Below are 25381 nucleotides of genomic sequence, written 5' to 3'. Positions count from 1 at the left end.
ACCTTCCTAAGAACAACGAGTTAGACAGAAGACTGGCTGATCTTATCTGTTTATGAAAAGAACACCTTCTACAACAGTTCCATATAAAATCTATTTACTCTTTTGAAAAAAATCTCTCAAGATTGTGCTTCCTGAGCCAGTTGCATTTGGAAGCCTTCGCTACAATTAAACATGGCAGCATGGGGACCAGTGGTTACTACTGCTGCCTCATAGTGCTAGGGTCCTGGGCTCCACTCTACCCTTGGGCAACTGTCTGTGTGGAATTTGCGCATTCTCCCATGCCTGTGTGGGTTTCTATTGGGTGCTCCTCGTTTCTTCCCACAATCTAAAGATGTGCAGGTTAAGTGGATTGGCCATGTTAAATTGTCCATAGTATCCAGAGTTGCGCAAGCTCGGTGGATTAGCCATGGGAAATACAGGATTACAGGGATAGAGTGGGGGTGTGAGTCTGGATGGGATGCTCTTTAGAGGGTCAATTTGGATTCAGTGGGCCTAAAGGCATGCTTCCACGCTGTAGGGATTCTATGATGCCTTGACCACACTCAACATAACATTAGGGAAACAGGCACTGTAACATTGAACTCTATTCTTTTGCCTTCAAGAATAATCCAATGGCCAAAATGCTTATTTTTTGGAAAGCCAATCATGCAGATGTCCTCACTTTTCTTGAAGAATGTCAGTGTCTGTTTGTGATGAGAATTTATCTTTAGTAGTAACTGTGCGTTTTCTACTTTGATAACAAACCATACTTGGTTGATGGATGCTTTATGTTTAAACCCATAACAGATTGGTATTTAACTGGTCATGGAGATATACAGCAAGGAAATAGATCCTTCAGTCCAACTCGTCCATGCCTACCAGAATCTTAATTAATCTAGTCCCATTTGCCAGCATCTGACCTATATCCCTCTAAAACCTTCCTATTCATATATCCATCCAGATGCCTTTTAAATGTTATAGTAGCCTTCACCACTTCCCCTGACAGCTCATTTCAGCTTGCTAAGTGAAAGAACTATTGTCATTTTCTAATGACCCCTGGAATAACAGAAGTGGAATGGCAGAACATGCCTCTCGTCAGAACAAAAAAGTTGCTCACAGCAGGATAGTTACAAGTAGGGTGCGAATAATTGGACAAATAAAAGGAAATAACATTAGGTTATTGCGTATTACTGTATCAAAATAGCTCTGGCAATTGCTAAAACCTTTCAGGAGGTGGAGAATTTATCCCTGAATGATTTGCAAAGAAGCTGAGGACTTAGAATTAGAGTTAGAGTTAAATATATGGGTTGAGGTACAAGCACAATAAGTGAAATTCAAAGAACAAATGGGTGAATCCATTTAGATGTTAATAAAGTGTGGCGCTGGCAAAGGCATAGCAGGTTAGGCAGCATTTGAGGAGCAAAAGAGTCAATGTTTGTCAAGCCAATCCATTTAGATAATGAGAATTCAATTACTGTTGAGCATGAAATAGAACAGAAAATGGAAATTTTAAAAACCTGAACAGAGGCAGAAAAGAGAAAGACCACCTTAAAGGGAGGAAGAAGAAAGGGAAAGAACATTTCAGGCAAGAGAAAAGGTCGAGCAAAAGGAAATGCCAATTTAAAACCTGGTACTAAACAAAAGGACCCTGAATTTTGCAAACATTCTGACAATGAAAGCATGGAGTCCAATCAAAGGCATGGCCCTAAGTTTGTAAACCTGTGCAAGTCCTCCAAAATTTAGATGAAATTTCAGTTCTTTTGGAAAGATAGCCAAGCATTAGAGAGAACCAAAAGAAAACTTGACGTTAATCATGCAAAGCAAGTTTATAATTCGGAGCTTCGGAAATGTATGTTTTGCTTTCCGAGCAGGCGTCTCGAAATTATAAGATTTCGAGTGAGTACAACTTGGTCCCTAAGGCTTACAGGCAGAAACTTTAGAAAATTCCGGAACAGCCTGAGTGGAAATCTAGAATTTAAGTGAATAAAGCAAATGAACTTTTAAGGGGATAAATTGACTGCAGTTAACCAAGGATATTATCAAACTGAAAGAAGAACACATATAATGTGGCAAAGATTAGTAAGTCAGAGCCAGATTCCCAAATGACATTCCTAAGGTACCATATACAAGGCTACTTAAAACGTGAGCTTTATGAGCTAGTATATCAGAATGGATAGAGGAATGGCTAATATACAGGACAGAGTTGGGATAAAGGAGGCATTTTCAGGATGACAATCTCTGCGGTTTTCCCCGAGACATCCTATATAAGACTTCTTAATAAGATATAAGCTTTTGAGGCTGGTATATTAGAAAGAATAAAGGATTAGCTAGCTAATATAAGATAGAGTGATTGTGACTAATATAAGACCTAGAGTTGGGATACAGGGGGCATTTTCAGGATGACAACTGTGGAGTGCTGCAGGTACACAATTATTTTAATATATTTTAAGAACTTGGAATAAGGCAAGTGAACGTACAATTGCTAAGTTTGTGGATGACAGGGCAAATGATGAGGAATACACAACAAGTCTACACATGGACATAGGCAAACAAAAATTGGCAGATGGAATATCATGTGAGTAAAAGTGAGGTTTTGTGAGAGGAGGAAGAGTTGAATATACTTAAATGAAACAAGAGTGCAGAAAGCTGCAGTACAGAAGGATTTGGGGCTCTTTGCATATCAATTACAAAAAGCTAGCATTCTGTTTCAGCAAGATATTGGGATGTTAACCTGTATTTCAAAAGGAATGGAGAATCAAAAATGAAAATATTGCTAAAACCACATAAAACACTAGACAAACAACATCTAGAACACTGAACAGTCTTGTTCCCATTATCTAAAGAAAAATTGACATTAATCATGCAAAGCCAGTTGACAAGTCGGAGCTTCTGAAATTTATGTCTTGCTTTCCGAGTTGGCTTCTCGAGATCATGAGATTCTCTGGCATTCAAAGCAGTCCAGAGAAAACTTGCTAGATTGATCCTAAGTATAGAGTGATTTTGTCATGAGGAGAGGTTAAGTAGGTTGGACATGCATTCACTAGAGTTGAGAAGAATGAGAGGCAACTTCAGTAAAACAAGCAAGATTCTTAGGGGATTTGGCAGAGTACATGCTAAGAGGTTATTTCCTGCTGTGGAAGCTTAGAACCAAAACACACAAACTGAGTAAGGGCTTGCATATTTAACATTGAGTTAAGGAGAAATTTCTTCTCTCAGAGGGTTGTGAATCTGTGAAAAACTGTACCACAGAGGACTGTTAACTAAGAATATTCAAGGTTGAGATAGACAGATTTTTAAGAGTACGAGAATCAACAGTTATGGGTAAAGAGCAGGAAAATAGGTTTGAGGATTATTGGATCAGCTATGACTTAATTAAATGTCAAACCAGGCATGATGAGCTGAATGCCTTGCTTCTGCTCTGAAGTGGTTTAAGAATGCGAAAATTCACTCTCTCCATTCATAAGAACTTATATTAAAAACTAGAAAGTTGTTACACCAAGACTGGCAGTGGAAATAGCTGACAATTACAAGCTTATCATAAATCTCAACCAGCTTTCCATTAGCCTCACTAACCTGACAAGGATAGAGGGTGGGTCAACAAAAGGAAGGCAAATACCAGAGAAGGGACAGCTGGGAAAGTTACAGTATCGCCTCCTCAGGCCAAAAAAGAAAGTGCTGAGGGTGGAAATGATATCCATAGGCCTAAGTATTTTTGTTGCCACAAGGTGGGAAACCTTCATCAAATTGCTGAAAGTTGCAGATGCTGGATTTATTCGGATACAATATCTGTTCAGAGAATGGAGCTCTGACTGAGAATATAACATACTGAGTTGTGGCACAGACTCTACTGCCGTGAACGTAATTAAGATGTGTTAAGAGTTACAGAAAAAGCTTGTCAAAAAGGAAATGTAACACTTTATTCCTTGAATGAAGCAGATAAATTTAGTCATCCTCAAAGATCCAGAAACCCCTCAAACTCACTTGCTCGCAAAAGGCACAACTTTTTCAATGGAGAGTGACATGAATGTCAAAGTTTGAGTAAATACTATTAGCAGGGAATAAATACACAAACTTTTATGCTGGCTGCACCTGCAATATGATCGAAAGTCGGTACAGTAAATGTGGGTTGTCTACTGTTTATGATGCATTCCTAGGGAATGATTTAGCAGCAGCAAAGAGTGTAGCTACTCCAGCAGGTCTTCATAAGGCTATGGTACAATTCTGTAAAACATAACAAACATGCCGGTCCATGGAAAAGCTGCAACATTCTATAGAACCAGCACCTTTAGTTCCTATATAAATTTTGAGGAACCCTCTTGTAAACTGCTGGTGGATTAAGGGGGGCCTTTATTGTAAAGGAAAGTGTAGCATCAGTATATCTTCACTATCATAGCTGTGGCTACTTGTTTCCTAGAAGAATCCTTATCCTTAAGAATAAACACTGCTAAAGTAGTGATAGAAGAACCCAGTTCTTCACTCAATATGCACTGGAAGCAGTTTAGAGAAAGTTTGCCAGACAATGGGTCAGTTATTTTAAGGGGTTTGCCTGGGTTTGCATTCTTAAAGGTTTTAACAGAGTAAGAAAAGACTTGATTGGAACATACAAGATCCTAGAAGTCTTCACAGGGTAGGTATAGAGAGATGTTTGCTCGAATGGGAGAACACAGAATGAGAGGTGACTCTTTAAAGGGAGCATTCATTCTGTATAGAAATAAGGAAATTTTATTTCACAGAGTCGCGAGTTTTTGGAACTCTCTTCCTTAAAAGATAATAGAAGCAAAGTCTTTCAATACATTTAGGGATATAAAACACGGAAACAGACCCTTTGGTCTAACTCGTCCATGCTGACCAGATATCCTAAATTAATCTAGACCCATTTGCCAGATTTTGGCTCATATGCCTCTAAACTCTTTCTACTCATATAACCATCCAGATGACTTTTAAATGCTGCAATTACATTAATTTCCACCATTTCGCTTGGAAGTTCATTCCGCGCACACACCATCCTCTTGCTTGAAAACGTTGCCCTTTAGATCCCTTTTAAATCTTTCCCCTCTCATCCTAAAATTGTGCCTTTTATTTTTGATTTCTCTCACCCCAGGGAAAAGACCTTATCTATTTACCCCATCCATGCCTCTCATGATTTTATAAACCTCTATAAGATCCCCTCAGCCTGCAGCACTCCAGGGAAAACAGCCCAAGTCATTCAGCCTCTCCCTATATCTCAAACTCTCCAACTCTGGCAACATTCTCATAAATCTTTTCTGAACCCTTCCAAGTTTAACAACATCCTTCCTATAGCAAGGAGACCAGAACCGCACACAATATTCCAAAAGTGGCCGAACCAACGACCTGTACTGCCGGCAATATGACCTCCCGACTCTCACAGGAGAAACTGAGGACCACAGGTGCTGGAGATCAGTCGAAAGGTGTGGTGCAGCAGATCAGACAGAATCCAAGGAGCAGGAGGAATCTATGCTTCAGGCGCGTGTGTGTGTACGCACACATATGCATGTGTGTGGGTATATGCGCGCATGTGCATAAGAAAGCTGAGAGATAATTTGGGGGTGGGGTAGCTGGAAATGCAATAGGTGGTTGCAGGTGGGAGATGATGGTGGTGTAGAAGATAGGTGGGAAGGAAGATGGACAAGTAGGACAGTTCAAGTTGGTGGTGCCGGGGTGGAGGGTTGGATTTGTAATGAGTTGGATGAAGGGGAAGATGAGGAAACTGGCGAAGTCGACGTTGATGCTATGTGGTTGGAGGGTCCCAAGACGGAAGAGGAGGCATTCTTCCTCCTGGCATCAAGTGGCTTTGATTTAGCAGGGCAGGCAGCCAAGGGCTTGCATGTTCTCGGCGGAGTGGGAGGGGGAGTTGAAGTGGTCGGCTACAGAACAGTGGGGTTGTTTTGTGTGTGTGTTCCACGAGTTGGCATCCTGTCTCCTCAACGTAGAGGAGACCACATCAAGAGCAATGGACACAGTAGATGAGGTGTCTTGATGTGCAGGAAAATCTCTGCTAGGTGTGGAAAGATCCCTTGAGGCCTTGGACAAAGGTTAAGGGGGAGGTGTGCGCTCAGGATTTGCAACTCTTGCAGAAGCAAGGGAAGGTGCCAGGAGTGGAGGTTAGGGGCTGGGGGGTGCAGGCATGGACCTAACGAGGGAGTTGCGGAGGGAATAGTCTCTGTGGAATACTGATAGAGTGGGAGAGAAAGATATCTCTGGTGGTGGTGTCTGTTTGTAGGTGGCGGAAATGGCAGAGGATGATGCGCTGTACCCGGAGATTGGTGGGACAGAAGATGAGGGCCAGGGAGTTCTATCCTTGTTGCATTTGGAGGTGTGGAATTTAAGGGCAGAGCTGCAGGAAGTGGAGATGATGTTCTGGAGGGCACTGTTGATCATGTGAGAAGGTAAATTGAGATCTCTTGCTTCTTGGGTGTGCCTGACCTGCTGTGCTTTTCCAGCACCACACTAATCTTGACATTGAGAATAAGAGTTGGGAGTCAAAAAGTGTAGCACTAGAAAAGCACAGCAGGTCATGCAGCAGCTGAGAAGCAAGAGATCACAATTTATCCTCTCATGCAAAAGTCCTTCATCATGTCGATTTTCCTGCTCCTCAGATGCTGCCTGACCTGCTGTGCTTTTCCAGCACTATACTAATCTTGACTCTGACCTCCAACATCTGCTGTACTCACTTTCACCCTTTCTTATACTCAATGCACTGACCAATAAAGGAAAGCATACCAAACACCTTCTTCACTATTCTATCTACCTGGAACTCCATTTCAAGGAACTATGAACCTGCACTCTAAGGTCTCTTTGTTCAGCAACACTCCCCAAGACCCTACCATCCATTGTACCATTCCTGCCCTGATTTGCCTTTCCAAAATGCAGCACCTCACATTTATCTAAATTAAACTCCATCTGCCACTCCTTGGCCCAGTGGCCCATCTGATCAAGAACCGTTGTACTCAGAGATATCCTTCTTCGCTATCCATTACACCTCCAATCTTGGTGTCATCGACAAACTTACTAACCATACCTCCTATATTCACACCCAAATCATTTATATAAATGACAAAAAGCAGTGGACTCAGCACCAATCTTGTGGCACACCACAAGTCAAAGGTCTCCAGTCTGAAAGGCAACCCTCCACCAACAGCCTTGGTCTTCTACCTTCAAGCCAGTTCTGTTTTCTACGTGATCTAACCTTGCTATCCAGCCTACCATGAGGAACCTTGTCGAACACATTACTGAAATCCATATAGATCACATCCACCACCTCCCCACATCAAACCTCTTCATTACTTCTTCAAAAAGCTCAATCAAGTTAGTGAGATATAATTTGCCACATACAAAACCATGTTGACTATCCTGAATCAGTTCCTTGCCGTTCCAAATACATGTAAATCCTGTCCCTCAGGATTCCCTCCAATAAATTGCAAAGATAATAAGCAAAGGGGTGAAAGGCTATTGGGATAGGTGGAATGTGCATTTGTGATTACAATCTGATCAATTGTGATCTTATACAAAGACAAAGCAAGGCTTGAGGAACTGAAAGGCCTGCAGCAGCTCGTTATTCATATCTGTTTTCAATATCTCATTCTACATCAGATTTTATACAAATATATCAAGGGCGAGTTGGCTAAGATATGATTTGGAGATGCTGGTGTTGGACTGGGGTGTACAAAGTTAAAAATCACACAACATTTCAACCACCTGGATGAAGGAGCGGCGTTCCAAAAGCTAGTGCTTCCAATTAAACTTGTTGGGACTATAACCTGGTGTTGTGTGATTTCTAACTTCGGTAAGATAGATTGAGAAGTTGGATCAAAAGACATAAAGCATGCGCAACAGCAAACATATAAACAAATACTTCAAAATGCTTGAAGTGTACATTCCGCTGACAAATTAAAAACTCCAACGGGAAAATATGTGTGCAACTCAAAAAGTTAAGAATAGTATATTAAAAATTTACATTGTTGCCAAAAGTACTAACTTGACAACCTGGAGGATTTTAGATAACAACAAAAGGCAACTTAAAAACTGGTCAGGACAGGTAAAACTGACGTGACTGAGGCTGGAGAAGTGCACCACTGCTCCAATGCCACAATTCCATGGTTTTCAAGTTTAATTTTTCCAGTTATGAAAGTAACCAAATGAATATCTGACCACATAATGACAAAAGTTCAACAGATCCATGTAGAATTGTCTGCACTAAAGTTACCACTTTATCCAAGGATATCAAAACCAGGAAACCAAGTAAGCATGGAGAAATTCACATATCCTGTTTCAATTTACATTTCTATGACCATTTTCATATTGGACACAAAAGGCCAATATCCAGCTTGTACAGAAAATGGGGCAAGACTCAGAAAGCCACAAATGAATGCTATTTCAACAGCTGCTTTTGATAATCAGGATTTAAAAAATGTAAGGAAGAACTAGCAGACTTTCTTGGTCTCTCCCTCCTTGATTCTTTGATCGACTCAAAAAACAGCATCTGGTGAAAAACAAATTGGAAAAACAACAGTTGACCAGGAACTCAGAAACACACCACCACTTCTAAGGATATGGATCATCAATTAAACAACCGTCATCTCAGATAAGAATTCTGAGGCCTCTTAAATGCATCACCAATTTGGCTTTTTATCTGCACCAGACACACTCCCTTTTTTCTCTTTATTCATTCATGGAATGAGCATGTTGTTGTCTAGTAATTATTGAATATCTCTGATTGCCCAGAGGGCAGTTAAGAGTCACCCAGATTGCTATGGATCTGGAGTCACATGTGGGCCAGCAGTTTCACATGGATAGCAGTTTCTTTCCCTCAAGGACATTAATGAACTAGATGGGTATTCCCAACAATCAGCAATGGATTAATAGTCATTAGGCTCTTAATTCCAAAGTTTTTTTTTACTGAACGCAAATTCCACCATTTACTGTGGTGAGACTCAAACCCGGGTCCCCAGAACATGACCAGGATCTCTGGATCCAGCAATAATACCACATGGTCATCGTCTCCCTTAGACTTATTACCTGCAATGACATTGCACTTTATTATGTTTTTTCTCACAGCTAATACGTAGTAAAATTATTTTTTTCCATTTAAGACGACCTTGTAATTGGCTCCTTTATTTTGCTCAAGTATCTTTAATTGATGTGTCAATCAGCTGCATGCAGAAGATAAGAAAGCTATTTGCTGAGAACCCATTTGGGCCTTAAGAGTTCACAGCAGTTGACCAAATCCTTCTTGCAAATTGTCAACCCTCTACCATTTTAATTCAGTGTAACTACCTTTCTATGATTGGTCATATGTTTGCCACAGTGGCTTCAAAGACAATATCTAGCACCATAACCATCTGTCTGTCCCAAACCTATCTCTATACCATCAGACTGCTTATCTCTAAATTTATAACAAATTTGTAAAATAGATAGGGTTAATGGTAGGTGTCTTTTCCCTAGGACAGGGGATTTTAAGACAAGACAGCCTAATTTTAAGGTGAAGGGAGAAATTTATAAAAGGTGTAAGGGGCAAGTATTTAAACAGAGGGTGGTTTGCATGTCAAATGAAATTCCTGAGGAAGTGACAGATGCAAATACAGTTATAACATTTAAAAGACATTTAGGTAAGTACATAAATAGGAAAGGTTTTGAGGGATATAAAGCCAGGAACAAGCAGGCAGGATTAGTTTAGTTTGGAATGATGTTCTGCATGGACTGGTTGGACTGAAGGGTCTGTTTCTATATTATAGATTCTATAACTGGGGGCAGATGTTTGCAGGTAAAGGGACGGCTGAAAAATGGGAAGCCTTCAGAAATGAGATAACGAGAATCCAGAGAAAGTATATTCCTGTTAGGGTGAAAAGAAAGGCTGGTAAGTATAGGGAATGCTGGATGACTAAAGAAACTGAGGGTTTGATTAAGAAAAAGAAAGAAGCATATGTAAGGTATAGACAGGATAGATCGAGTGAATCCTTAGAAGAGTATAGAGGCAGTAGGAGTATACTTAAGAGGGAAATCAGGAGGGCAAAAAGGGGACATGAGATAGTGTTGGCAAATAGAATTAAGGTGAATCCAAAGAGCTTTTACAAATATATTAAGGACAAAAGGGTAACTAGAGAGAGAACAGGGCCCCTCAAAGATCAGCAAGGCAGCCTTTGTGTGGAGCCGCAGAAAATGAGGGAGATACTAAATGAATATTTTGCATTAATATTTACTGTGGAAAAGGATAACGAAGATATAGACTGTAGGGAAACAGAAGGTGACATCTTGCAAAATGTCCAGACTACAGAGGAGGAAGTGCTGGATGTCTTGAAACAGTTAAAGGTGAATAAATCCCCAGGACCTGATTAGGTGTACCCGAGAACTCTGTGGGAAGCTAGAGAAATGATTGCTGGGCCTCTTGCTGAGATATTTGTATCATCGATAGTCACAGGTGAGGTGCCGGAAGACTGGAGGTTGGCAAACGTGGTGCCAATGTTTAAGAAGGGCGGTAAAGACAAGCCAGGGAACTATAGGCCCAGTGAGCCTGACCTCAGTGTGGGCAAGTTGTTGAAGGGAATCCTGAGGGACAGGATGTACATGTATTTGGAAAGGCAAGGACTGATTTGGGATAGTCAACATGGCTTTGTGCGTGGGAAATCATGTCTCACAAACTTGATTGAGTTTTTTGAAGAAGTAACAAAGAAGATTGATGAGGGCAGAGCAGTAGATGTGATCTACATGGACTTCAGTGAGACGTTTGACAAGGTTCCCCATGGGAGACTGATTAGCAAGGTTAGATCTCATGGAATACAGGGAGAACTAGCCATTTGGATACAGAACTGGCTCAAAGGTAGAAGACAGAGGGTGGTGGTGGGGTTGTTTTTCAGACTTGAGGCCCGTGACCAGTGGAGTGCCACAAGGATTGGTGCTGGGTCCTCTACTTTTTGTCATTTACATAAATGATTTGGATGCGAGCATAAGAGGTACAGTTAGTAAGTTTGCAGATGAGCCCAAAATTGGTTGTGTAGTGGACAGCGAAGAGGGTTACCTTAGACTACAACAGGATCTGGACCAGATGGGCCAATGGACTGAGAAGTATCAGATGGAGTTTAATTCAGATAAATGCGAGGTGTTGCATTTTGGGAAAGCAAATCTTAGCAGGACCTATACACTTAATGGTAAGGTCGTAGGGAGTGTTGCTGAACAAAGAGACCTTGGAGTGCAGGTTCATAGCTCCTTGAAAGTGGAGTCGCAGGTAGATAGGATAGTGAAGAAGGCATTTTGTATGCTTTCCTTTATTGGTCAGAGTATTGAGTACAGGAGTTGGGAGGTCGTGTTGCAGCTGTACAGGACATTGGTTAGGTCACTGTTGGAATATTGTGTGCAGTTTTGGTCTCCTTCCTATCGGAAAGATGTTGTGAAACTTGAAAGGGTTCGGAAAAGATTTACAAGGATGTTGCCGGGGTTGGAGGATTTGAGCTATGTGGAGAGGCTGAACAGGCTGGGGCTGTTTTCCCTGGAGGGTCGGAAGCTGAGGGGTACCCTTATAGAGGTTTACAAAATTATGAGGGGCATGGATAGGATAAATAGATAAAGTCTTTTCCCTGGGATTGGGGAGTCGAGAACTCGAGGGCATAGATTTAGGGTGAGAGGGGAAAGATATAAAAGAGACCTAAGGGGCAACTTTTTCATGCAGAGGGTGGTACGTGTATGGAATGAGCTGCCAGAGGAAGTGGTGGAGGCTGGTACAATTGTAACATTTAAAAGGCATTTGGATGGGTATATGAATAGGAAGGGTTTGGAGGAATATGGGCCCCAGTGCTGGCAGGTGGGACTAGATTGGGTTGGGATATCTGGTCGGCATGGATGAGTTGGACCGAAGGGTCTGTTTCCATGCTGTACATCTCTATGACTCTATAAATCAAGAATGGTCGAAATCTTTTACAGGTGAATTTTGGAATAACAAAGTCATCTTTTTCAGTTTCTGATGTAAAATTCACTTTCTTGCCATTTTGACAAAAAGGCAACTTTCCGCGAAACCTCCCAGTTTAATTCGCGCACAGTTCTACCTTCTTGTCCGATTGAACCTAATATTCTCCATCACTAAAACTATTTACTTGATATTTGCAACATTCACAACCTATATTCATATATCAATGGAGCTTCCACAAATACCAAATCTAACTTTTGCCCCTTCGACTTGATTTCTTCAAAGCTTTCCTCATTGATATTCTATTCTCCATTGTGAATGACAGCTAATACTGTACCTATATTCTCAACCAAAAACAGAAATTGCTGGAAAAGCACAGCAGGTCTGGCAGCATCTGTGCAGAGAAATCAGAGGAAATGTTTTGGGTAAAGTGGCCCTTCCTCAGAATTAGTAACCTGCATAGCATAGTCATTCAGGATTAAGTGTCCAAAAGTGAAAAAAAAATTGCAAGTGGTACAAATACTCAACAGATTTTGCAGCATCTGTCAAGAAAAATATAGTTACACTTTACCTCTGTGATTTCACCTCAGAACTGATGGAAGGTTATGGTAACCATCGGTTTCTGATGGAATATCATGGTCCTGAATTGTTACTTTTATTTCTACCACAAACGCTGTCACGACCAAGTGGCATTTCCAATATTTTTTATTAATATTTCAGATTTTCAGCATCCAGGATATTTTGCTTCAACAAATATAAAGCATACAACTCAACATTTGTGAAGGAAGTTATAGTCTTCCATGTGCTTCTAGCATTTCTGTTTTTCCTCTCATTTGGTCCTCCCTTCTAATTAAGGTCGTAAATGGACCAGACTGATCCATATTCAAGAATTCAGTGACCAATCTCGATGGTATGCCAACACTGTCACGGACTTCATTACTAAGTGTGTAGAAAACAACACGCCAACAAAGTTAATATGTATATTGCTCAACCGAAAAATGCACTGCCTACTGAAGGCCAGGTGCGCGACATTCAAATCAGGTCTAACCTTTACAGGAAGTCCAGATAGCATCTCCATAAGGCCATTAGAGATGCCAAGAGGCAATACTAGACTAAGTTAGAGACCCAAACTAACCACATGGACACCCGCCATCTGTGTGACAAGATCTACATGACATAACAGGTTACAAAATGAAGCAGAAGAGAATAGTGGACAAAAATATATTCCTCCCTAATGTGCTCAATGAATTTTATGCTCGGTTTGAACAGAACATCAGTGAAACTGTGTCACCTGCTCTGACAGCCTTGGATGCACCTATTCCCTCAGTCACTACTGCCATCAGATTGGCCTTCTTGAGAGTGAAGCCACGGAAAGCTATAAAGTGAAGTTCCCACTTACTTCAAGAAGACCACCATCATCCCAGTATGAAAGAAAACACATGCAATATGCCTCAATGACTACCGCCCAGTGGCTCTGACCTTCAATAATGATGAAGTACTTCAAGAGATTAGTCATGGCTCATTTCTCAATCTAGCCTTCCAGCCTACCCTGATCCCTTACAAATTGCCTACCAGCACAATACACGTCCACAGCAGACAACATCTCCCTAACCCTACACTCATCCCTGGAACATCTGGATAATAATGATACCTACATCAGGCTTCTATTTATTTTATGCTCTGTTTTCAACACTATACTCCCAACCAAACTAATCTCCAAACTCCGAAACCTAAGTCTCTACTCTACCCTCTGCAACTGGATCCTCAACTTCCTGACCCACAGACCACAATCAGTGATGAGAAGTAGAAGAACCACCTCCACAACAATCCTCAAAACTGGCACCCCTTAAGGCTGAGTATGCAGACCCTTACTCTACTCCCTGCATACTCATGACTGTGTTGTCAAATTTCGTCTGAACTCCATCTAGAAGGTCGCTGATGACACCACAATTGTCAGTCACATATCAAACAATGACAAGACAAAATACTGGAAAGAGATAGAAAACTTGGTGGTGTGATGCAAAGATAACAACCTCTCCCTCAATGTCAGCAAAATTAAAGAGCTGATCATTGACTTCAGGGAACAAGGAGGGGGACACATCGCTATCTACATTATTGGAGATGGTCCAGAGGGTCAGGTTTCTGGGAGTAACAATCACCAATAATCTATCCTGGACCATCCATGTTGATGCAATGATGAAGAGGGCACAACAACACTGCTTCTTCCTCAGGAAGCTGAAGAAATTCAGCATGTCCATAAGGACTCTCACCAACCATTAAAAGTTGCACCATAGAAAACATTCTATCCGGATCCATCATGACTTAGTATGGTAATGCTCTGCCCAAGACCGTAAGAGTCAAGTACATTTTTCCCCTCGTTGGATTTCTCACCACCTGCAGCAGATTGTGTCTAGCAGATACGTCTGTTAGGACCCAACCAACTCAATCAGCCATGCTGCTACTGAGCCACTTTTGGACAGTGGCTCAGAAAACAGTGAAATCCCTCACTCAGAGTAAATTATGTGCCCTGCCAACCTTAGTGCTTCCTCAGTTGTTCATCAGCTGAGGGAGGACGTACATGGTAATCAGCAGGAGTTCCCATGTCCATGTTTAACCTGATGCCATGACAATTCATGGTTCTGGAGTCAATGTTGAGGACTCCCAGGGCAACTCCTATCTGACCATACCACTGTGCTGCCTCCTCTGCTGGGTTTCTCCTCACAGTGAGAAAGGACATATCCAGGGATGGTGATGGTGGTGCCTGGGACATTATCAGTAAGGTATGACTCCATGAGTATGACTATGTCAGGCTGTTGCTCTCCCAATTTGGCACTAGCCCCAAGATGTTACTAAGGATGACTCAGCAGGGCAAAGGGCTGTGTCTTTCATTGTTGTTTCCTATGACTTTATCAATGCCAGGTAGTCCACCCGGTTTCATTTCTTTGTTGAGAAATCAAAGTGATTAACACAACCGAGTGGCTTGCATTGCCATTTTAGAAGCCATTTGAGAATCAAGCACACTGCAGTGGCTCTGAAATCACATAGGCCAGATCAGCTAAGGGTGACAAATTTCATTCCCTGAAGGACATTAGTGAAGCAGATGAATTTTTCCAATAATCAGCAGTGATTTCCTCATCATTATTAGATTCATAATTTCAGTTACGTTGAGTCATAGACCTGAACAGCATGGAATCAGACTTGTTGGTCCAACTCATCCATGCTGACCAGATATCCTAAATTAACATACTCCCATTTGCCAGCAATAGGCCAAAATCCCTCTAAACCCTTGCTATTCATATACCCATCCAGATGTCTTTTAAATGTTGTCACAGTACCAGCTCACACCATTTCCTTGGGCAGCTCATTCCATACATGCACCATCTTTTGTGTGAAAAAGTTGCCCCTTAGGTCTCTTTCAAATCTTTCCCCTCTCACCTTAAACATATGCCCTCTAGTTCTGGGCTCCCAGACCCCAGAGAAAAGATCTTGTCTATTCATCATATCCACGTACCTCTTAACTGCATAAACCTTCGAAAGGTCACCCCTCAACCTCCAACACTCCAGGGAAAATAACTCCTAACCCTAGCCTATTCAGCCTTTCCAGATAGCTCAAACCCTCCAACCCTGGCAACGGTCTTGTAACTCTTTTCTGAACCCTTTCAAGTTTAACAACATCCTTTCTAAAGCAGGGAGACCAGAATTGAACACAGTGCTGGGGGTTCTCCTACAATGCTGTGGTTGTTTTCCAGCAAAATCTCGCTTAATAGAAAATCATTCAATATAAATAATGGGCTCTATGGGAAAAGTGGGGTTAGGGGCAGACCAGCAAAAAATATCACTCACACTCGCTTGAAGATCACTCAAAATTCGAACGCAAAGTAAAGCATAGTGTGAATGAAGATTGAAATTATATTTATTAATGAAACAAAAGTAAATTTAACATGGTACATTTTTAAATATCTAAGAAAGCTGCTCTCCCTACAGTACCTCTCACAAAAAGCTACTCTGTTGGCAGGTGAAGTCGACACATGCACAGAATGGCATGAAGACCAGCGCTGGCATTACGCATGCACAGAAGGGTGTGGAGACTTCAGTGCAGACACTGGCGCACGTGCAGAACGGCATGGACATCGACACATGCACAGAATGAAGCGTGCAAACCAATCCCCACTGGAATCACACGATTGCGAACAGAGCTAAGCATTCTCAAAAATACCATTCCCTAATTCTCCAGCAACATTATAGCCAAATCACGCTGCTGACATACATGTTATCCCAGAACTACCTGTATTCCAAAACTGGCCCAACTAATATCCTGTATAGCCACAACATAACCTCCCAACTCCTATACTCAATGCACTAAACAATAAAGGCAAGCATATCAAACACCTGTATTTCACTGAACTCAAATTCCACCTAACTCAAATTCCACCATGTGCCTAAACATTAGCTGAGTTACTGGATTAATAGTCAAGCAAAAATGCCACTATACGTTTATCTCCCCTGTTCTCACCATTTATCAGCCCAAGGTGTTGTCTTGATATTTTTGCATATGCTTACAAACTGCTTCAATAACTGAGGAATACAAATGACATCCCATCTTCTGTTTTGTACAGATATAATTCAATGACTGCACAACTCTGAAGCAGTATTAAATGAAACCCAATCTTAGGGAGATGTGCAAGTGCCCAAGTCTACTCACTTGGATGATGTTGCCTCCAAATGTCCCTCGCAGTCCTTGCTGTTTGGGATAGTAAAACTCATCATTTGAAAGGTTCCAGGGGTCTTTTACTTCCGGCTGTGACATGTTCTGTCAAAAACAAGAAAGGAGATTGAGTCCAATGTTCCAAATGATAACCAAATCTGACAGGAAGGATTAAATGGAATACAGGTACTTCTCCTTAGCGCAGTAGTTGTGTTCCAGTGAAATCTCCTTTAATAGAAAATTGCTTAACATAAATAATGGGGCCTGTGGGAAAAGTAGGATTAGGGACAGAACAGCAAAAAATGTCACTCACAATCGCTCAAAAATCATGCAGAAGTCTAACACAATGTATAGCACAGCTTGAATGAAGATATAAACCATATTTATCAATGAAACAAAAGTAAATTTAAAACAATGCACATAAAAACTATTGTTAATGCAAGGACAGAAGGTCATCATGGTGCATAAGATAGACACCCTCATTTCTGTTAAGCGAGCTATATCACATATTTTCTCCTTGCGCTCGAAACGCTTTATAATATCTTGCTTCTCTTTCAGTGTTATAGCTTTTCTTTACCATTCACCACCTGCAATTTTAACACCAGGACACTTCTTGTCAACATTCTTGCCCCTCCATTTTTTTCCAAAAAAGGGATAATCTAGGAGCAGTGTACCTTTCACAGGAAGCTGCTCAACACTCTCTCAGAAAGCTGTTCTATTGGTAGCTGACATCAATGCATGCAGAACAGCAAAAAGTCCAGCACTGATGTTGGCACATGCAAAGAACAAAGCATGCAAAACCATCACTGTTGGAATTGCGGTATTGCAAATAGACGCAAGTGTTCTCGAAGATATTGTTCCTTAATTTCCCCACCTATGTTATAAGCAAATCGCACTGCCAAAGCGCATGTTATCCAAGAACCACCTGTACTAAAATATTTAGCCTAAATTGCCATTTGATGAAAGAACAAAAGCTATGAGCGTGTACTACAAACAAGATCAGTACATGTCTATGAAATTCAGGCATGCACAGATGACTGTGTCCATGCAACTCATTGCTACTGGCACACAAATAGGTTACTGTGTATGTATGCTACCACATTAGAGATCCTCGTAAGAAATACCAGGGAACGGAGTATCAAAATAGATAAATCTTGCTAAAACTATACAAAACACAAGTTACATCACACCAGAATACTATGGACAGTTTTGGTCCCCTTATGTAAGGAAAGATATACTGGCACTTGAGGCAGTCCTGAGAGGCTCATTAGGTTGACCCGAAGTATGAAGGTACTATCTTATTAAAACAGATTGAGAAGCTAGGACCTGTATTCATCGGAGCTTAGAAGAGGCAACCTTACTTAAACATGCAAGATTCTTCAGTGAATTAGCAGGGTACATTTTGCGAAGTTGTTTCCTTTTGTGGGAGAGAACAGAATCAGTCAGCATAATCTCAAGAGTATGGTTAACCCATTTAAGACAGGGGGAACGAGGAATTTCTTCCTTCAGAGGATATTGAACCTATGGAATTCCTTATCTCAAGGCTGTAGAGGTTCAATCATTAAGTATGTTCAAGGCTTGAGATATGTTTCTTTAATCAGTAAGGGTTATGGGGATACGGCAAGAAACTGGAGTTGAGAATTATCAGATAACTATGAACTCAATGAATGGCAGATCAGACGCAATGGGCTAAATCGCCTACATCTGCTCCTAAGTCTTTTTGTCTTATAAAACCAGTGTACAGAGTAAGCCTGGGGAAGATGCAAATCCAGTCTGCCAGGCAACCACTAATTTTATACAGTTACAGAGGCCGACAGCATAAAAAATTCAGCACCTGTCAAAAACAGCCACCAACTATTCGAACCCATTTTCCAGCATTTAGCCCATTGCCTTGCATGCCCTGCCTTCACAAATGGACAGCTAAATACTCCTTAAATGTATTGAGGGTTTCCTTACAGACAGTGATTTCCAGATTCCCACCAACGTCTACGAACGTGAAATATTTTCCTCCTATCCCCAACACCTCCTGCCCTTTAAATTAAATCAATACCCCTGATCATTGATCCCTCCACCAAGGGGAATGAGGTCCTGCCCTTCTACACTATTATGCCCCTCATAATTTTACACACCTCAATCACATCCCCCCCTTTGTCTCCTCTGCTCCAAGGGAAACAACTACAATCTATCCAATTGCTTCATAGCCAGAATTCTCCAGCCCAGGCAGCATCTGGCAAATCTCCTTTGTACCTTCTCCACATCCCTCCTATACTTTGGATACTGCACATAATAATCTAGCTGTAACGTAATCAGGTTTTTACATCGCTTTTATGTACCTTTTGTATTTTACATACTTTTAATATCTTACAATATTTTGTATTTTGAATGAATTCCACTTAGGCCAGCTCAAAGTCTTCCCCATCGAAGACAAACCAGATGCAATGGTTTTTAACTAACATCCTCAGTCAGCCCCAGTACCCTGCCAAATTCTGTGGTATCAGGACTTCAGGCCAAGTCTCTCTCTCTCTCTCTCTCTCTCTCTCTCTCTCGAGAGAGAGAGAGAGAGAGAGAGAGAGAGAGAGAGAGAGAGAGAGAGAGAGAGAGGGAGAGAGAGACATAGAAACATATAACAAGGAAACAGACCATTCAGTCCAACTCGTCCATGTCAACCAGATATCGTCATTTAATCTAGGCTCATTTGCCAGCAGATGGCCATTTCCTTCTAAACCCTTCCTAGTCATATACCCATCCAGATGTCTTTTAAATGTTGTAATTGTAAAAAGCCTCCAACATGTCACCTGGCAGCTCATTCCATCCACACACCACCTTTTGCATGGTGAAGAAGCTCCTTCAGTCCCTTTTAAATTTTTGCCTTCTCACCCCAAACCTAGGCCCTCTAGTTCTGGACACGCCCAACACAGGGAAAAGATACTTATCCTATCTATGCCATTCCTGATTTTTTCCTTCACAAGGTCACCCCTCAGTCTCTGATGCTCCAGGGAAAACAGCCCCAGCCTAATCAGCCGCTCCTATAGCTCAAATCCTCCAACCCTGGCAACATCCTTATAAATCTTTTCTGAACCCTTTCAACTTTCACAACATCATTCCGATTGGAGGGAGACCACAATTGCATAGAATATTCCAAAAGTGGCATGACCAATGTTCTGTACACCTGCAACATGAACTCCTAACTCCTATCCTCGATACACTGACCAATAAAGGCAAGCATACCAAACAACCTCTTCACTATCCTATCTACAGCTCCACTTTCAAGGAACTATGAACCTGTACTCCAAGGTTCCTTTGTTCAGCAATACTCCCCAGGACTTTACCATTAAGTGCATAAGTCCTGCTCTGATTTGCTTTTCCAAAATACAACATCTCACATTTATCTGAATTGAACTCCATCTGCCACTCCTCGGCCCATGGGCCCATCTGATCAAGATCCTGTTGCGCTCTGAGGTACCTTTCGTCACTGTCCACTACACCTCCAATTTTGTTATCATCTACAAACTTATTAACTATACATCCTATTTCACATCCAAATCATTTATATAAACGACAAAAAGCAGAGGACCCCGCATCAATCCTTGTAGCACTCCACTGGTCACAGGCCTCCAGTCTGAAAGGCAACCCTTCACCACCATTCTCTGTCTTCTACCTTAGACTCACAGTTTTCTATCCAAATGGCTAATTCTCCCTGTATTCCATGAGATCTAACCTTGCTAACCAGTCTCCTATGAAGAACCTTGTTCAATGGCTTACTGAAGTCCATACAGATCACATCCACCTCTCTGCCCTCACTAATCCTCTTCGTTACTTCTTCAAAAAAAAACTCAATCTAGTGAGACATGATTCCCCAACCACAAAGCCATGGTGACTATCCCTAATCTGTCCTTGCCTATCCAAATACATGTACACCCTGCCCCTCAGGATTCCCTTCAATAACATTCCCACCACCAATACAGGCTCTCCAGTCTACAGCTCCCTGGGGCTTTTCCTCACCACCTTTCTTAAATAATGGCACCACGTCAGACAACCTCCAGTCTTCTGTGACTATCGATGATACAAATATCTCAGCAAAGGGCCCAACAATCACTTCCCTAATTTCCCACCAAATCGTAGGGTATACCTGATCAGGTCTTGGGGATTTATCCACCTTTATGTGTTTGAAGACGTCCAGCGCCACTTCCTCTGTAATATGGACATTTTTCAAGATGTCACCAACTATCTCCACACATTCTATACTTTCCATGTCCTTCTCCACAACTGCTCATTTGCCAGTAAGGCAAAAGCAAGTTATATATTAGCATTGCTATTTGACACTTTTAATGGTCATATTCCTTAATTAAATGACAACTCTATTTATTTCAAATTGTTTCTTTTCTGAAAGTCATACTTATGATCATGGTAAACTTTATCCAAATTAAATTTGTTCAACAGCCCCCAAGTGAGAGAAAAATTGTTATGTGGCTGCTCCAGTATCTCTTAACCCCTGTTCAAAAAAGATGGACAACCCTGGGTTAACAACGAAAAATCAGGAATGGATGTAGCAGTAATACATAGCTTTGATTTGATCAGTTGTTTGCTGTACTGCTTAGCTCTGTCATTTGTACATAATCTAGTTATCTTTGTAGAGTGAAAATTCCAATACACAACATCAAAAAGAAAACTGGATAAGGTGCCACACAAGTACATTGACATAAAATTAGTGCTCATGGGGCTAGAAGTAATATAACTGCATGGATTCATGTTTGGCTACAATAAAGAAATTCGGCAGGGTGTAATATTGAAGAATCATTGCTTAGCCTCTGCTATCTGCAAGGGATACTGATGTTGAGGTGAGGAGGCTGAGTACAATCCCATCTGAGCTTCCAGAAAATATTTTTAAAAGAGAAAGAAAGCTGTGAGGAAGTCACAACGAGGCTGCAAAATAACTTAGCTTTTCTTTTCCGCCCATGGAATGTGGGTATTGTTGGTTGGGCTAGCATTTATTGCCCATCGCCAGTTTCCCTTCAGAAGCTGGTAGCTTTGGAAAGTACAGTGTAGATTGAATCTGTCTGGTGATATGTAAACATCATTCACCTTTACAAGACACAGAGAAAGAGCACTTTTCGTATCATTAAAAAACATCAAGAAATATTTGTATTTACCGAGGTGCCTTTTGCATACAAATCACTAACGATAAAGAGGTCTTACTGCAATTCCACAGAATGTTGGTGCAATCACATTTGGAGGCTGGTGTACAATTTTGGAGGATAGACATCCACTCTCTGGATAAAAGTTCATTGTCCATCATTAGTTGTCATCGAGAAGGTGGTGGTGAAGCTGCCTTTCTTGAACCGTAGTGGTCTGAATGGTGTAGATAGACCCACAATGCTGTTAGGGAGGGAGTTCTAGGATTCTGTCCCAACAATGAAGAAATGCCAATATATTTACAAGTCAAGATGAGAAGTTGCTTGGAAGGGAGCTTGCAGGTGATGGTGTTCCCATGTATCTGCTGCCCATGTCTTTTTAGATAGCAGGGGTCATGGGTTTGGAAGGTACTGTCTAAGAAGCTCTGGTGAATTTCTGCAGGGCATCTTGCATATGGTACATAAGATGCTGCTAATGTTATAGTTAACATACAAGACTATACAGGTAGTTCTCAGATAGCGTGAGTTCCAGCAGTGCGATTTGCTTATAACGTCGCTGTGAAACTAAGGAACAGTATTTTCAAGCACACTTCCCTCTATTCACAATCGTGCAATTCCAGCAGAGAATGTTTTGCATGCTTTGTTCAGCATATGTGCCAACATCAGCACAATTCTTCATGCACACGCACCGATGTCAGTTGCTGATCGATCAGCTTTCTGTGAGAGGTACTATACAGAGAGCAGCTTTCTGAGAGAAATACATTGAGCAGCTTCCTGTGAAAGGTACATTGCTCCTAGATTATCTCTTTTTTTGAAAAAAAAAAGAAGCATTGTGACAAGAACATTAGCAAGACATTTTCTGGTGATAAAATTCCAGTAGTGAATGGAAAAGAAAAGCAACAACACTGAAAGAGAAGCTAGAAATTAAAAAGCATTTTGAGCATAAGGAGAGAAAATGTGATATAGCTCACTTAACAGGAATAGGTAGATTACTTTATGCACCATTATGACCCTCTGTCCTTGAATTAACAATATATTTTAGATGTACTGTTTTAAATTTACTTTTGCTTCATTGGTAAATATGATTTATACCTTCATTCAGGCTGTGCTATATATTGTGTCTGATTTTTGAGCAATCATGAGTGAAATGTTTTGCTGGTCTGCATCTAACCCCACATTTCCCACAGGCCCCATTATTTATATTAAGTGATTTTCTATTAAGCGAGGTTTCACTGGAACACAGCCAAGGTGTTATAGGAGAACACTTGTACATGAAACAGTGGTGGATGCTTGTGCATGTGGTGCCTAAAAAGCAGGTTACTTAGTCCTGCATGGTGTCAAGCTTGAGTATTGCAGTAGTTGCACCCATGTAGGCAAATGGGAAGTATTCCATCATACTCCCGACTTGTGATTTGTAGATGGCAAATAGGCACTGCAGAGTCAAGTGAGTTACTCATTTTAGGATCTCTAGACTCTGATCAGCTCTTGTAGCCATAATATTTATACGGCGAGTTAAGTTTCTGATCAGTGGCAACCCCCATGATATTGACAGTGTGAGATTCAGCAATGGTAATATTGTTGAAAGTCAAGGGGTGATGGTTGTTGGAGAGGTTTATTGTCTGGTACTTTTGTGACAGGAAAATTACTTGTCACTGGTCAGCATAAGCCTTGATATCGTCCAGGTTTTGCTGCATTTGGACACAGACTGCTTCAGTATCTGAGGCATCATGAATGGTGCTGAAAACTGTGTAATCACCACTGCTGATCTTATGATGGAAGAAAGTCATTGATGAAGCAGCTGAAGATACTTGGGCCAGGACAGAACTCCTGCAGAGATTGCTTGATGCTGAAATGACTGACCTTCAGGTTTTTTCATGATTCCCACTGACTCACATTTTACTACAGATCTTCATGCCACTCTCTGTCAAATGAGACCACAATATCAAGGACTTTTTATAAAAGCTTATAAAATCATGAGTGGTAAAGCATAGGGTTAAAGTCCCAGAATTTTTGTCCATCTCTATCACAGAGAGCTATACCTGTCAATTACTGAATGCTTTGAGAAGTCATTACATTTTTGAATAATAAAGGAATTGCGGAAGATGTACAGTATGTGGAATTGTGTAACAGTGTAAAAGTCAACAAGAATCTTCATGAATGTGAGAAAGCTCAAATGGACAGAATGCCTATTCTGCTCCCATTTGTTATACTCTGATGGGAGAAGAAAAGTTGGAGAGAAGAAAAGCAAAATAAATATATTTGATATGGTATAAGAATATATGATTCCAACACCAGATGAACTGCCAGCTAGCAGACAAAAATGGCATCAGAGTAATGTTAGAGGTTAAAATGATGTTGGCTCACTGCACAGTCCTGAACAAATAACTAGGTATCATTACAGAATGCCACTGCATCACCTGATAAATGGAAATTCATGGACATTTTTGATTTTGTTTGATATGATCTTGCAAACATGTGTTACACAAGAACAGACTTTGAAAAGCAGTAGCAACAATATCTCTACCTTAAAATTTTGTGAGAAGATTTGTAGCTCGGATGCTCATTGTTGTGGTTCTGTTTGCCGCGCTGGGAATTTGTGTTGCAGACATTTCGTCCCCTGTCTAGGTGACATCCTCAGTGCTTGGGAGCCTCCTGTGAAGCGCTTCTGTGTTGTTTCCTCCAGCATTTATAGTGGTTTGTCTCTGCCGCTTCCGGTTGTCAGTTCCAGCTGTCCGCTGCAGTGGCCAGTATATTGGGTCCAGGTCGATGTGTTTGTTGATATATTGACCCAATATACCGGCCACTGCAGCGGACAGCTGGAACTGACAACCGGAAGCGGCAGAGACAAACCACTATAAATGCCGGAGGAAACAACACAGAAGCGCTTCACAGGAGGCTCCCAAGCACTGAGGACGTCACCTAGACAGGGGATGAAACGTCTGCAACACAAATTCCCAGCTTGGCAAACAGAACCACAACATATCTCTACCCTACTGACCTGCTGTGGCTCATCCTTAATGACACCAGTCTTTCCTAAAAGGATGCGACTCTTGCGAGCTGATGATTCTTTTTTATTCTCTTTGGAAGGAGAGTTAGATGTCATCTCTTCTTTCTCATCAGGAATTTCTGGAATTAAACATAGCAGGTATGCATGTTTACCAAGACTGTATTTTTATTAATTTTTTGAGTAAACAATGCAAAATAATATGACTTAACGAAATGGAATGCATTACATTGTTCACTGCCAATCCCAGGTTTTGAATAAGGGAGAAAATCATGCCTACCATCATTGCAAATGCATTTTTAGTTCAAAGTTTGTGAGAAGATTTGTAGCTCGGGTGCGCGTTGTTGTGGTTCTGTTCGCCGAGCTGGGAATTTGTGTTGCAGACGTTTCGTCCCCTGTCTAGGTGACATCCTCGGTGCTTGGGAGCCTCCTGTGAAGCGCTTCTGTGATCTTTCCTCCGGCATGTGTAGTCAATCTGGGCCCAATATACCGACCACTGCAACGGACAGCTGGAACTGACAACCGGAAGCGGCAGAGACAAACCACTACAAATGCCGGAGGAAAGATCACAGAAGTGCTTCACAGGAGGCTCCCAATCACTGAGGATGTCACCGAGACAGGGGACGAAACGTCTGCAACACAAATTC

General features: G+C 41.4%; 1 protein-coding gene across 5 annotated transcripts in view; it reads right to left on the bottom strand.

The window, feature by feature from the left end:
• taf1 (TAF1 RNA polymerase II, TATA box binding protein (TBP)-associated factor) overlaps window positions 1-25381 on the bottom strand; it is a 172676-nt gene that overhangs the window by 93734 nt on the left and 53561 nt on the right. For all 5 annotated transcript variants that reach the window (XM_072595164.1, XM_072595163.1, XM_072595165.1 and 2 more), the window contains 2 exons: window positions 24729-24856; window positions 16596-16703 (listed from right to left, as the gene is read on the bottom strand). In XM_072595164.1, the coding sequence (XP_072451265.1) occupies window positions 16596-16703; window positions 24729-24856 (236 nt within the window). The remainder of the gene's footprint in view (window positions 1-16595; window positions 16704-24728; window positions 24857-25381) is intronic.

The sequence above is a fragment of the Chiloscyllium punctatum genome, chromosome 25, assembly GCF_047496795.1.
Source record: "Chiloscyllium punctatum isolate Juve2018m chromosome 25, sChiPun1.3, whole genome shotgun sequence".
Taxonomy (NCBI): Eukaryota; Metazoa; Chordata; class Chondrichthyes; order Orectolobiformes; family Hemiscylliidae; genus Chiloscyllium; species Chiloscyllium punctatum.
The sequence above is the reverse complement of the archived record's forward strand: the minus strand, read 5'-3'. Positions and strand labels throughout refer to the sequence as shown.